At 37.7% G+C, this 14,945-nt stretch overlaps 1 protein-coding gene across 1 annotated transcript in view; it reads left to right on the top strand.

Annotated features, from left to right (window-relative positions):
* KCNN2 (potassium intermediate/small conductance calcium-activated channel, subfamily N, member 2) overlaps positions 1 to 14,682 on the top strand; it is a 22,698-nt gene extending 8,016 nt beyond the window's left edge. The window contains exons 2-5 of the mRNA XM_010085329.1: positions 4,884 to 4,994; positions 7,487 to 7,614; positions 12,169 to 12,238; positions 14,340 to 14,682. Coding sequence (XP_010083631.1) covers positions 4,884 to 4,994; positions 7,487 to 7,614; positions 12,169 to 12,238; positions 14,340 to 14,627 — 597 coding nt within the window. The 3' untranslated portion in view covers positions 14,628 to 14,682. The remainder of the gene's footprint in view (positions 1 to 4,883; positions 4,995 to 7,486; positions 7,615 to 12,168; positions 12,239 to 14,339) is intronic.
* The last annotated feature ends 263 nt before the right edge of the window (positions 14,683 to 14,945 follow it).

Genomic DNA, 14,945 nt, shown 5'->3' with positions numbered 1-14,945 from the left:
TTTCCCTTAGATTACCCTTTAGTTGCAGAGTCGCAAGCACCTCTCTTTGGTTATCACTAAAACTGGGCCTTTACTGCAATGTTAGATGCAAATGCTAGATTTATTGAAGCCTGAACCCTGCAGTTTTGCAATCACTGTCTATTGCACCAGTGTGAACCCTTAGGCTTAGCATGTGTGAGCAGTAGGAAAGGCACGGTCTTGATCCAAACTTCATAGCCTCACCCTCATCAGATACTTTGGGCAACACTAGCTTTTTCTGTCTAGCTTCCATGGCTATGTTTGCTGTAGTTTACCATAATGGAAAATTCTCTGTGGTAACTTTAAGGTAGTCCGTTGTGGTCTGGTGGTTCTGATGATAACAACGGAAAGCTCAGGATGGACTGCATCAGTGAAGAGGACAGAGGGCTGTGATTAGACTGCTAAAGGCATCTCAGCTGTTACAGTATATAGTAAGTATGTTGATACATAATCTTGGCAAACCACAGCAGGGTCTGAAGGAGGAAAAAAAGGCAAAGTCAGGTCTAGTGTTTTGATGTGTATGGTATAATTGGTTAATACAGACCTACCATCTTTATTTATTATTATTTATATTCCTTCCACTTCAGGGCTCTAACACCTGAACCTATTGATACCAGTACAGTATAAAGATAGTAGAAATACATAGTTCAAATTACTGAACAGTTTACCATCTCCACAAAGCAAAAAGAGTGGTGAACAAGGAAGCATTATGTAGGATCAAAACAACCTTGGCACACCAGAATCTCAATTGCCTTCAACTGGTTTTACTAGGCTTTGTAGTAAGTAATATCCTAAAAAAGTAGGGGAGGAATTTGAAAGACAACTATATATTAGACTTACATGTGTTTTCAGGGAGCTTTTCCTAAGTCAAGAGATGATATAAAGGATTTTGTGTGAAAGGACTTATTAGAGCTCAAATCTATGGGATGGAAGAGCCTGGAGTCATAAAATGTTGCAACTGAGGGCAAATGTCCTTCTATATGTGATGCCATGAGAAGGGAATAGGGGGACACAGAGCAGAGTAAGATTGTAAAAATGACAGGCAAAGAAAATAACCATTGCAACAATCTCTGATATGGTTAAGAAAGAGATAATTTGCTTTGTTAAAGCAGATGAAAGGGAATAATTAAGAACTAAGTGCCAAGAGGACAGACTGTGCAGACAGATAGGGAAAGTTGGAGTTTCTGATGCCTAAGGGTAAAGTGAAAGATAACACCAAGTAATAGCTATTTTGTTCTGAAGGGCATATTTAAGCATTTTGTTCAGTTGCTAAATTTAAAGTATAACTTAAAATACAATTAATTTCACCTTTCTTCTCTTGCTGTTTTCAAATAATGTGGTCTTGATGTCAAAAAGCAAATGCCTATTGACTTTTTTTTTTTTTTCACTCCACTTCGTCCATTCTTTCATTAATTTTTCTAAGGAACATCAGTCATCATTTAGGCTTGGGTAACTGAAAAAATAATTAGCCTACTAGTGTCTAGCAAGTACCTAAGTATATATGTGAGTCAAATACCCACATATACTTATTTCTGTCAGAGCAACTCACTTTGTATTCTAGGCATCAAAGAGGGTACCGAAGGATGGCTTTCATGGACTATTTCTTACCTGCAAGAGCATTTGAACTTAAGGCATCCTTCTCTGTCCTGAACAGGAGCAGCATGTTCAGAATTAAAGATATGAATCACATTGTAAAGTTTTTTGCAGATACATCAAAATATTTTCGTACAGGACAGCAGCTATACAGATTGACAGTAAAGGCAAGTTCTGTCCAGTGTAAATGGCTATGAACCTTATGCTTCAAGACTGTACTGCCTTTTTCATTTCCTTTGTATTATACAAAGTTAATAAAAGTTAAGCAAGAGCTTGAGGCAGTGATTCAGTTTATTATCAAAACAGAATAAAACAATAAAAGATGTTGGAAATTATAAAATGCAGTAATCAAATATAAGACTTTTTTGAATTTTATTCTCAAAAGAGCTCTTCTGGCATTTAAAATAATTATTGTGATGCTTTTACCTAGCCTAAGTCATTTTAATAAAAAAGTAGCTGCTGTATTATGTAGTAAAGATATAAGGAAAAAACCTGAGCATTCATTGAATTCATCCTACTCATTTTCATGTGAATCAGGATATTCAAAATCATGGCAGGTATGACGCTTACAATGCTACCGTTTTTAAAGTAACTGTGCTGCCTCTATGTCATTTCGGCAATTTGGAATAATTCTCACTTTATTAGTATTTTTAAGGATGCTGAGATCTTCAGGGGAGCCATATAATGGTGCAGAGCACTGTAACATGAAATATTAATTAGCATCGTGTACTTTAAGTGGCATTTCAATCTTATTTCTATAAGCTGTTACTTGTTAAAATAATGAGTGTAATTTGTTTTCCTTCAAGGTACTGCGAAACATAAACATGCAGATAGTATAATACTTCCTTCTTTTGCAGAAATGCTGAAAGAGCTCATTTCCATATACTGAGATCCCATCAGATCCCAGAAAGCCAAGAGGGGAAATTTGAATCTAGAATACCTTGCCGTTGCACTAAGCTGTTCTGGTGATAAGGAAGATAGCAGTGCATATACACCCATAGCTTGCTGGTGACAGTATTCTTCTGCTGCAGGCAGTGTCTTTCATGTGAGATATAAACTACTGTTTTTAACAGCGTTTGGCCTTTATAGCTGGCGTGCCACTCCGAAAAAGCATGGGAGTTCAATGCAAAGGCTGGAGTAATTTCTACTCAAACCGAATTGCTTTTGTCACCATTCCTCTAGCCTTTTTTGAGGGGGGCTGGGAAGGGGAATCTAATACCTCTCCACCCAGTAATTTGGCATAAACAGCGCTTATATGCCACTTTGCCCATGGTGTCTGTATTAATAATCTCATTCCGTTTTAGCATTCTTCTGTAAGCAGACAGAACTCAAGTTCTGTCATTAAATCAACATCTGGCCCTGGTTATCCTGACATCCTAGAACAAAAGGTTGTTCTTCATGTTCTAACTGTTGTATGGGGTAACTGATTTATTTATTTGCCTGCAGAGAAGTCTTCTGCATATTAGCACTTCCATCCTGCCCTTCTTCACAGGAAGGAGACTAAAGGCGAGCTATCTATTTCATGGAGAGGTAGGGCATATGGTAGAGCACCTCCTGCCTAGTCCTCTTCTCAGTAGGGTAAGTGCATTTCTGAAGTGCTCAGCCTTAAGATGCATTGGCTGTCTTCCTCTTTTTTAACTTAGTGGGATCTAGAGAAGCAAATGAACTTAAAGCCCCATTTTGACTCATGTCATGGAGAGAGCAAGACTTCAGGTAAATTTCCATTAACTTCTATCAACACGGGGTTGGAGAACAGAAGGAGAGGAAACAGCAAAGCTAGAAAGCTTAGTATTGAGGACAGGAGAGAAGCAGGAAATGCAGCAAAATTACAAGGGACTCATTCAAGGGAATATTGAGAGCTGTTGGATGTAGAAACTTTGATAGGTGAGAACTAATTGCAGACAATTAGGTGTTTGTGAAGGAGCAGATGGATTTCTTGGAACAATGTACCAGGGAAATGGAGAATTAATTAACTGTAGACATTCACAAAATTCATTGGGTGCCTCAGTAAGTAACAGGGGGAGCAGATTCTTTTTTTTGAGGACAATATGTGAATAAGTGTTTCCAATGAGTTAATTTGTTTTGCAGTCTCTATGTGTTTATTAATGGAATTTGTATTTTGGAAGCTTGATTGAGTGATTTCTTCTGGAACAGGGCCAGAGTAAATTAATAGGCGAAACACTGAGAATGAAAAAAAGTCTGCAAAAGAAAAAGTGGTAAGGTTCAATGTGCAACAAGAGACTGCTTTATACTGGAGCATAACTAACACAGGTGCAATAACAACTAGATTGGGGTGAACCTGCAAGTTAAACTCAGACTTATATGTTTAAGGTGATTTTTGTACTTCTGTAAAAAGAACTGTAAACATTTGTTAAAAAAAAAAAAAAAAAAGACTAAGTCAGTTGAATGTAATAGTCTAAGGTAAATTATCCCTCCAGATGTGTCTAATAAATGCTGCTTCTCATTGCCTGGGTCATTTTAGCCTCCTTTCTTTTCCTCCCCTCTAAAAAACATTCCAATTTGTGATGCTGACAAAGGCACTGTCATTTCAAAGGGACAGGCATCTTATGGCTTTGGCCTGTTGTGAACATGCATGTCTATGTGTATACACGCGTATGAATACATATACACAGCACAAATTAGAAAAATTAATATTTTCTCCATCCAAGTTTTGAGGAAATGGTCTTGTGTATGCTATTTTAAGTCGTAATAAGAAAAGCAAAAATACTATAGGAAAAGATTGTTGAGGGACTCAGGGAACAACAGGGAAGTATACTAAAGTGATTAGTACTAAATTTATTATTATTTTTAGGCCCCATGGAAAATCTTAAGAAACTTTTTTTTGTGTGTGCTAAATACTAATCTAATATTATTTTCTCTTTATCAATTGCTGTAACCTTGAGACAATTGTTAAGAACAAGTATTCTGCATTTACTTACTAGTATTCTGGGTTTTAAAAGTTGTTTTGATCACCCACTTTGTTTATACCCTAGAAATGGGATGAGTTCAAATTTTCAACCCCTGCAGGAAAAAAAGCATAACTTTTAAATGATGCTGCTAACTAATTATTTTGATGCCTTGACAGTTTACCAGCCTGTAATTACTGTCTTTTCCTATTACTCTGAACTGAAGTAGCTGTAGTGTGTTCACTAGATTTACCAGGGATGAATCACCTGATGCCTGCCATGCTTCTACAGCAAAGGAGAATCTTCCAGTAAAAACTCTGCAAAATGCAGTCCTAACGTCTTGGGGGTTTGTTTTATTGTTTTCAGGGTGCTGGGTGCACTGCACTGGTGGTAGCTGTGGTGGCAAGGAAATTAGAACTTACCAAAGCTGAAAAACATGTGCACAATTTTATGATGGACACCCAGCTAACTAAAAGAGTAAGTCACACTTCATTTTCACCACTGGAAAGAAAATGTGTGTTAATTTATTTCTGCATTTGTTTTAAATAGTCTCCTGCTCCGTTCTCCTACTGAAATTTTTCATGGGTGAGATTTTGCAAGGAGGAGGAATTGAATGCCTCGAGTTTTTCTCTGAATTGAGAACAACTGTGAGTTCTCAACAGATTTTGAGGATTTGAATATTCTTCTATAGAGAGTCATTGCAGCTGGAAGATAATTGGTATAACCAACAGTTAAACGCTGTAAAACTAAAGACTATTATATTAAACTAAAAAAAATTAATGCAGCATGTGAGTAGAATATATAAAATTTTTGTAGCTAAAATAGGTGAAATGGCTGTTATATACAAGAATTTCAGGCCATGAAGGATCTTTCTAAGAAGAAGGCATTCATCATTTGTGAGTGCGATGGTCTTTGCAATTGTCTTGTGCACTCAACATGGGGTTCCCTTAGCAGCACATGGTGCGAAAGTGCCTTGAAAAATATTTGTAGATAATAATATTTTTAGAAGACATTATTTTTAAAAAAACTCTAGAGATCACTAGAAGTCATAAAAATATTTTAAAATTTTCATTATGGAATATAATTTAAATTATAATAACATCCTGGAAAATTAAAGAATGCCACCAACAACAGAAAACCTTTATTGAAATAAAACAGGTCAGTGTTGAGGGAACAAGAAAATGAGTAGGAGCTACACAGTCCTCTCACCTTGTTTAATCTTTGTTATTGAGAAGAGCCAATACGGAGGAGAAGGTCCTCACACTCACAACAGGAACTCATCGGAGCTTGTCCTTAATGAGTGGAGACCACAGCTCCATTCCAGGAGGGAAGTAGGTTGGCTGCCTCAGCACTGCAATGTGCAGCGGTGCAGTGCTGCACTGCCACAGGTCCTCTGCTGCAGAAAGCCATGTCATGTCTCTGCATGCTGTGTTTCCAGGACACATCAGCACACCACTCTGGTTCTTCCAGCTCCCTCATTTCTGTGCTGGTCACCACTAGCAGCCAGTATCTCCCCTAAGCAGTCAAGGTGGGGAAAGACTAAGGATGAGCAGGAAGGCAGTTCTTATATAAAGTGTGTATGACTTGAGGTGTCTATCTGAGCTTGCTGATTATACTCCTGTTATAGTCAGTTAAGGTCTTATTGATACTAGATCACATAAAACAATTGTTGTTTCCTAACAAGGCATTTCTCTAGTGTAATCTGAGAGCTGAGCTCAAAATATCATCAGGAGGGGAAAAGGTTTTGTAAAAATTGGCCAGATTTTGAGTCTAGTGTTCATTTGTGCCTTTTAAAGTTTATTTTATTAGCTATCCTCCATATAAATCTGAATATCAGTCTAATACTATATCCAAGCGGTGCTTTGGTAGCATCAAACTCATGAAACTCAAAGCACATGAGAAGCAAACCAAGCAAACAAATCTGAGATGTTCATCAGGTCACAAATTGGATACGCAGATACTGGAGAGGTTTCATCACAGCCTGAAGATAGTCCTATCTTGTGGAAGTGCAAGGATGAGACAGAGGTTGTGAGGAAGTCTCTAAAATGTGATTGTGCTTCCACTGAAGTCAGAACCAAGGGTCTTCAATACTTCTTCAGGTACAAGCTGGGGACCACTTGCTGGGAAGACCTACTGCATGGCATTCTTGCAATGCCTTTACCTCAACATGGACTTAGCTCGGATGCTGCAGTAACTGACATGACATAAAGTTGGAAAGAGAGAAAATAAAGATGAATAATAAGAACAGTTTTCCTTTGCAAGTAGCCTCATAGTTCTGTCATTAATCAACATTGCATTGAAATTCTTTGTCTGTTGTTTTCAGGCATTCTTGATAATTTTGGAGGGCCTAAGAATGAACTGTAGGTACTCTTATCTTTCACATTTTTTGGAAAGCCTAATTTAAAAAAAAATCAAAGCTTTTATGAAATAGAACACTGGCCCAGTTAATTGACAAGACATTTTTTAATCTCCTCAGAGAACAGTGAAAAAGAAACAAGAATAAAAATGTAAAGAAAAAAGTGTGTTCAAACAGCTCTGGAAATTTAAAAGAGTGTTAAATGGCTAAGAGAATTAAGAGCTACTTACCATACAACAAGAAAGAGAGAAATTCTATGATCTTATTAAATACGTCTAGTTAATTGCCATACAGATAATGCATTAGTATATCCTTGGTGTAATTTATATTGCCATGAACACCAAATGTTGCTATCTCTTTAAAGACAGACAAATTATTCCCTGATGCAAAGAGAGCTTGTCCCAATATCATGTCTATAAGTAATACAGAAATTGTTCAGCAGTCCCCTTGGTCCAGTTATTTTTCTCTGCCCTCAGTGCTGTGGCTTCTTGATGTTCTCACTTCCCACAGTTAGGCAAGGTCTTAAGTGCTTTAGAGGGAGTTTATACCAGAAAAGAGAAAATATGACATAGCGCTACTTTTGACAGCATGGTGTTTTTCTTTTATTAAACAGGTGAAAAATGCAGCTGCCAATGTACTCAGGGAAACATGGTTAATTTATAAAAACACAAAGCTGGTTAAAAAGATAGACCATGCGAAAGTAAGGAAACATCAACGCAAATTCTTGCAGGCTATTCATCAGTAAGTACTATTTTGCTTTGGTTTTCCTCTCCGGGTGTTTCTCTCTTAGTTTTCCTCTCCCTCATAGTCACTCTTAGTCCCCATGTTCTGTCCTGCCCCCTCCCTTTTCTCCCAGCCCTCACCCTTCGTAGAATTGTTTGTGAGGTTGATTTTTCTCTGAGAGTAAGACAAAGGTAAGGTTTTACTGTATTACACCAAGAAAAAAAAAAAAAAAAAAAAGAGTATGCCAGACTTTAAGTACTGATTGAAAATTCTTAATATGTATTTGTCATAAAGCACATCAAAACCAGCAGCATTGCACAATGATTCCTTGGACTACATGGGAGAAAAAAAATAGATACTTTTGTCTTCAAGAACCACAGATTCAACTTGAGGAATGTTCAGGACCCATGCCAGTATTTGTCTGCTCTATTTATTGTTCCCATCCAGCCTGAGGCAGCCGTTCGTACAGCCTATGAAATTAGTATCCATGAGATACTGGGGACATCTAGATAAATTAAGTAACTTTAATTTTAAACTGATGTTTTGATAACTTCTGAGTGTGAGTCCGGATCTGGGACAACCTGTGAGGAGATGTGAGGGAAGTGTCCATCATGAAAAGAACACCTGTGTGCCGCTTCACAGGAAAGCACAGTTTATCGTATTTCCTCTTAGTAAATTTAGGCTAACAGTCATTGTTTCTCTGTTTCATAGCAATGTTTTAAAGCAACAGGTAGCTAAGCTTAAGGTACGAAGTATTCTGTAAACCTTGATTACTGTATTATATTTAGCAGACTTGCAGGATTAATTGTTACTGTGCTATTGCAGAAATACTTGAAGGAATAAAGAGAGGACAGAAGTCGAGGCATTTTTATGTGGGTATAAAAAGTGTATTCTCCCAGTTTGTTCATCCTGCTTAGCTTAAAGGATTGGGAGATAGAGAGGAGTGGCAGGCGTTCTGGAATAGAGGATGGCATGTCCTGTGCATCCTTTGCTGGACTTGAATCCTTGATTGCAAAGAGTATTCCTTTACATTTTAACGTTTCTATTTATTTTGTGTGTGTGTATGTGTCTGTCTGTGTGTGTGTGCACGTGCACACACACACTTGTTCAGAGAAGAATCTAAAAAGCACAGCAGGCTTGATCTGCAGCTTTATATATCATTCAAGGCCAGAAGAGCTTCACAGATGTAAAGTGTTGTTCTGCACCTACCTTAAAAATTCATTAATCAGGTGGGGAGAAGAAGGTAGCAACAGTAATTTTTTCCTAGCTGTGCCAGCCAAACTTTGAACAGCTATGTTAATAATGCATTTCCCTCTGTCCTTTAGTGCTTTGCATCCCATCCCCCAAACTTTTGTATTTTAGCAAAAGAAATAATAATTTTCTCAATATGCTGAAGAATGTTCCATGGATGGAAACATTGCTCTAGCAGTTTGGTTTCTTCCATCTGTAGCAGAGTAGCTGGATGCAAATCATTTTTTCTCCCTTTGCATCTTTGAACTTTTCTCAAGGGACTCGTGGTAGTCTGTGGCTCTTCTTCATCTTTCTGGGTTCTTAGATTTTTATTGGTCCTCTTCCTTCACCTTTCCAACCATTTAACTGGAAACAGAAATAAAAGGACTGAACTTTCAGGGCCAGTTTTATGCAAGAAACTAGAGCAGATCATGACAACAGTCTCAAACTCACGGTTGCAGCTCTAGAACGTCTGAAAATATACATGACTGTGCTGGCTTCAGCTGGTCTGGGTTTTTTTTGCTTCTCATACACAGTAAATAAGATGAAGGTGAAATCATCACTCTAATTTATTAAAAGGCATTTTATGTATTGTATGAATAAAAAAATCTACAGATGATAGTTAATGGGAAGGTCTGAAGCTATTGCAGGTTCCTTCATCAGGAATGCAAGTGAGTTAGAGTCCACCTCAAGCAGCTATTGATTGAACGAAGTGGCAACTCCCTAGGACTTCCCACCTTCTGAATTGAGCCCACTGTGCTCATTTGGTTGTTTCAGTATATTTTACAGTTTGTTTTCTTTTGTTTTGTCTTTTTATTTCAACAAAATGAAAATAGAGCTCGGAAGTAAGTTGTATGAGCTGTTCCTTTCTAAATTTGCAGAATTTACCACTGTCTGCATGCAAAAAACAGAGTTTTTATTTGTGAACTTAAGTGGTCTGATTGCTGCCATGGAAATGCGATCCAGAATCATGATCTTTTGCTGTGATAAGTGAAGTTTGTAAAATCAAGGTGTTTCATATTTACTCTTAATGAATTTAAGAACAAAAGTCTGACAGTATTCTTTAAATCCAGCTGCTGCAGCTAAAGACTTGCCATTACCTAGAGACATGTTTTTGCACTCTGTGATAGGTATTGGGTTGGCTACCACAAGGAATTATCATCTTGGTGTCAACTGGTACTTGTATTGCTACAATGGACTGAATTCAGAGGAGCGCCACAAAGATGGTCAGAGGGCTGGAGCACCTGTTCTACTAGGATAGGCTGAGAGAGTTGGAGTTGTTCAGCCTGGAGAAGAGAAGGCTCCAGGGTGACCTTATTGCAGCCTTCCAGTACCTGAAGGGGGCCTACAGGAGAGATGGGAAAACAGTCTTTATCAGGGAGCTTAGTGATAGGACAAGGGGTAACAGTTTTAAGCTGAAGGAGGGTAGATTTAGATTAGACATTAGGAAGAAATTTTGTACTGTGTGAGTGGTGAGACACTGGCACAGGTTGCCCAGAGAAGCTGTGGATGCCCCATCCCTGGAGGTGTTCAAGGCCAGGTTCAATGAGGCTTTGAGCAACCTGGTCTAGTGGAGGTTGTCCCTGCCTATGGCAGCAGGGTTGGAACTCGATGATCTTTAAGGTCGTTCCCAACCCTAACCATTCTATGACTCTATGTTTTCTTGGAATTTTAAAATTGCCATACTAACTGGCAAACAGATCAGTCAATGAATCTTAAGAAAAGCAAAAAACAGATATTCAGCAAATTATTTGAGAAATGCTCACCAAATCACTTGAGTTATCATTCTCCATTCAAATCATTACATGCTTACCTCTAAGTAATTATTCTGTTCTGAGACTGTAATGATAGAACACGGCACCCTCGAGACCCCTCCATATATTTTGCTTTAGAATAGCTCCAGTTTATAGCCTCTGAAAGAACGATTCCTACAGTCTGCATTTATGTTATGCTCCGAAGGAATCCTCCAGGGGAGGAAGAGCATATGACATTCCAGTAACAAGCTGCTAGAATGTCAGTTTCATGTGAACAATTGATTTCTACCTAAAAGAGTTATCTCCATGTGTTTTAAAAGATATTTCACTCTTCACAACTTATTTTCTCATGGCAGTTAGCCTAGATAGGATAGGAAATGGTCAGTAACTAAAGCTTGGAACAGAAACCTCCTGGTTTTGGAATATCTCCAAAACTTTCTTTAAACTAGCTTTCTAAGTAACACAGTCACTGAGAAATAGGTAGAGTATGCATTAGCAACCCACCTGCCACAAAATGCTGCCAAACTTATTTTCATTTGATAGCTAACCAGATGGTTAGATTGGATGGCCCTTGACATACTGTAGACTGCATGGTATATCGCCCATTATTTATAAATTGATACGCTGCTTTTTAAAAATGATATTTCCTGCTTAGAACAGCTACCAGAAAAGTCATTGAAAGTCCAAGTAATTCTCTGTTGGGAAATGTTGAACAAATTACCTGTACTTAAGGGAGAAATTGCTTATTTGTGAAAATCGCATCTACAAACCACTCCTCTAGTATTTAATCTGAAAAGCATGGATTTCTTTCAGGGAACACTTAAGAAGGGTCATGTATATGTCTTTCAAAGAACGTGCATAACTAGTAATAATGCGGATAGGTAGGCATCAAAGAGAAAAATATATCCTTGCCGCTTCTTTCATAGTTTTCTAATGCTCTAGTTTTATCAGCACATTGAAAAGGAATGGCTAACACAAGTTTAAAACATAATCATATTTAGATTAATAAATTATGTAAGAAAATTAAATGTATTGGCAAGTACGTTGGTTATTTAGCTGCTGGGCAGATGGAGGTTCTGTTTAAAGTAACAAGAAACTCACTTATCACTGTATTTCCATTAGGTTCAAACACGTGCTAACCCAATCCATTTCCGACAGAACAGGGCTAATACCTGTATCTAGTCATGTAGGCATGGGAAGATTCGTGATTGCTACAACATTAATGACATAAAACAGTTGTTCTATGTTTCTTCCTATATCTACTTGTCACGATACCGAGGCTTTGAGGAATGTTTTGGCTTTCTTTCATGTAGTCTGGATAAATTGTTTTCTCCCTTTTTGAATTCAACTTTGACCATGACAAATGGTATTCTCAAGGACATCACATTTCCTTGCTCTTTCCTTTTTTGCGGTGTTGAAGAAGCATGCTTCTCATTGTAGCAGGCACATGACCAATTCTGACTTTACACAAAGTACTCAAGGCATTGTCCATGCAGTTATTTGCTCTTGTAAATTTTGTGCATGCATCTTAGAAATCCTAATATGACCACAGACACAAAAAAATCTGACTTAAAATTCCACTTTTTAGATTAAGAAGTGTAAAAATGGAACAAAGGAAACTGAATGATCAAGCCAACACTTTGGTGGACCTGGCAAAGGTTAGTAGGCAATTGCTGTAGTTTTAGCGTTCATCCTTTCAAAATGAAGAGCTTATAAGTGAAAATGTTATGCATTATACATGCAAATATTGTTAACAAGTTTGTTATTTGTAGAAAACGAAAATATGTGTCTGTTTGTGGTAACACCTACTGAATGAAACATATTGTTTATGGCTCTGACCAAAGTTTGAATGTACTACATTTTTTTTTCTACATTTGAAAAAGATTTCACAATTGAGAGGCTGATTCAGAGAGCTCCTGAAGTGACTGCAGTGGTCATGTTAAATGATGAACTGTAAGCAGGCTGTAGTAATGTAGTGCTGCACAGTAAAGAGACTTCCTGTCCAGTGATAGTAACTGTCCCGTGAGGGGCCATAGTACACACACTCATGCAGACTGGAATTAGAGGTTCTCGTTTTCTGTTCCTGTTGTCTCATACAGCAGTGACTTTGGTCAAGTAAATTTAGGTCTTCACTTGTTTAAGTTTTTATAATAAATTGTAGCTGCTTAATTTGCCAGTATATCATAAGGCTTTGTTAATCTTTTTTAAGCCACTTGAGATGAGGTAGAAGAGGCTATTCAGTTGCAAACTGATTGCCTGTTTTTTGCTGGGTTTTTTCATTAGTATAAAATAATAACTAGAGAGTTAGAGGGCTGAGCCGAGAGCATTCCGAGTTTCACATTAGACCTCTATATTTAACAGCTACTTTGATCTTAATTTGAGGCTACATTAGAGTCATTAATGGGCTTTTCCTAAGGGTTTCTTGTACACCTCTTCATGTACCTCAAAACCCTCCTCAATTTAAAGTGCACCAAGGCAAAGATTAAATGCTTCAGTGTTCATTCCCCTTATATTTTAGAGAACCACTTGACAACTTTAGTTGCTGAAAATACATTTCAGTCTAATGCTTCTGGAAACTAATAGGACTTTTAAGATACTATTTAATGTAAACTACTTTGCTTTCAAGGGTTAATTTAGCATCTTGAAACAGGGGGCAGAGAAATCGTTTATCGACACTCATCTGTTGTTGAAGTGTTTTGCACTTCGGGGAGTCAGTCATGCAATTCATTTTCATTCCCTTTGGATGGTTCATAAATTTTAACCATTTTGTTTACTGAATTACATCCAGTTTGACTCTATAGTTTAAGTCTAATCTGAAGTCTCAGTCTATCAGAGGGAAGAAATTAATCTTTTTTAACCAGTTCCAGGTCTCTGTGAAATAACACATTTCATATTACATTTTTACTGACAACTATGACATTGCTGTCACCAAGCATTGTTTTGTAGATGACAGATAGACTGGGGAACACAGAAGAAGAGAAGCATACCATTGAGATTTTCCTTCTTGCACTGCATTTCAAAAACCATCCACCCAACTACTCTTACTACAGCCAGTTAAAGAAAACTTGGTCAGCTTAAGGAGAAAGCAAATGAACAACATTTGTGTTCTGCTTAGAAAAATGTGGGTGTTTAAAACCAGAGGAAATACGGAAGAGTCAAGGACGGATCATGGCTTTGGAGCCTTTGGTCTCCTGGTGGCTTACACAAGTGACTGTTCACAGAGCTTAGCATGGTGCATTTCTGAGCACCTGAACTTCCAAAAAATGTCTGTCTTTTCTCTAATTTACTTAGACGTTGGGGAGACACTCTTTATCAGGTAGTGTAGTGATAGGACGAGGGGTAATGGCTTTAAGCTGAAACAGGTTGCCCGGAGAAGCTGTGGATGCCCCATACCTGGAGGTGTTCAAGGCCAGGCTGGATGAAGCTTTGAGTGATCTGCTCTAGTGGGAGGTGTCGCTGCCCATGGCAGTGGGGTTGGAACTAGATAATCTTTAAGGTCCCTTCCAACACAAACTAGTCTATAATTCTATGATTCTGTGATCTAAAGTGCTACTCAAATTACTTTTCTGCTCAACAAATTTAGAAGAATGTTTATTCTGAATCTACAAGGATTATTATTTCCAAGACTAGATATTGTTATAATGTTCATGTCCTTTTTTCTGTGAAGTGCAAAAGCATTTACAAACCCTTATAAAGTTGTACTGCTTGCTACATTTGTAAAGTCTCTGTAAACCTTTGTTTGCATCCTTCTCCTTTCAGACTCAAAACATCATGTATGACATGATTTCTGACTTAAATGAAAGAAGCGAAGATTTTGAGAAGAGAATTGTTACTCTGGAAACGAAACTGGAAACTTTAATTGGTAGCATTCAAGCTCTCCCTGGACTGATTAGCCAGACGATCAGCCAGCAACAGAGGGATTTCCTTGAGGCTCAGATACAAAATTATGATAAGCATGTTGCCTACAGTGCTGAACGATCACGGTCTTTGTCAAGAAGAAGGAGATCATCCTCCACAGCACCACCAACATCATCAGAGAGTAGCTAGAAGAGAATAAGTTAACCACAAAATAAAGACGTTTTGCCATCATATGGTCAATATTTTAGCTTTTATTGTAAAGCCCTACGGTTCTAACCAGTGTTATCTGGGTTCTGATGTCAGAATCCTGGAAACCTGAACACATCTTAGGCCAAAATGAGTGAAAACTCTTTCTTTTTTCCCCCTCCTTCTCTCAGATGCACAATGAATGCACCTATTAATGCTATATTAGATTGTTCCTCCTGTAATTTCACTAACTTTTTATTCATGCACTTATAACAAACCTTACTACTACAGTATATAATATGATATAATATAATATAATAT

The sequence above is a fragment of the Pterocles gutturalis genome, unplaced genomic scaffold, assembly GCF_000699245.1.
Source record: "Pterocles gutturalis isolate BGI_N339 unplaced genomic scaffold, ASM69924v1 scaffold52555, whole genome shotgun sequence".
In the NCBI taxonomy this organism is placed as follows: Eukaryota; Metazoa; Chordata; class Aves; order Pterocliformes; family Pteroclidae; genus Pterocles; species Pterocles gutturalis.
Note: the sequence above shows the minus strand (reverse complement) of the source record. Positions and strands in the feature narration are given on the sequence as shown.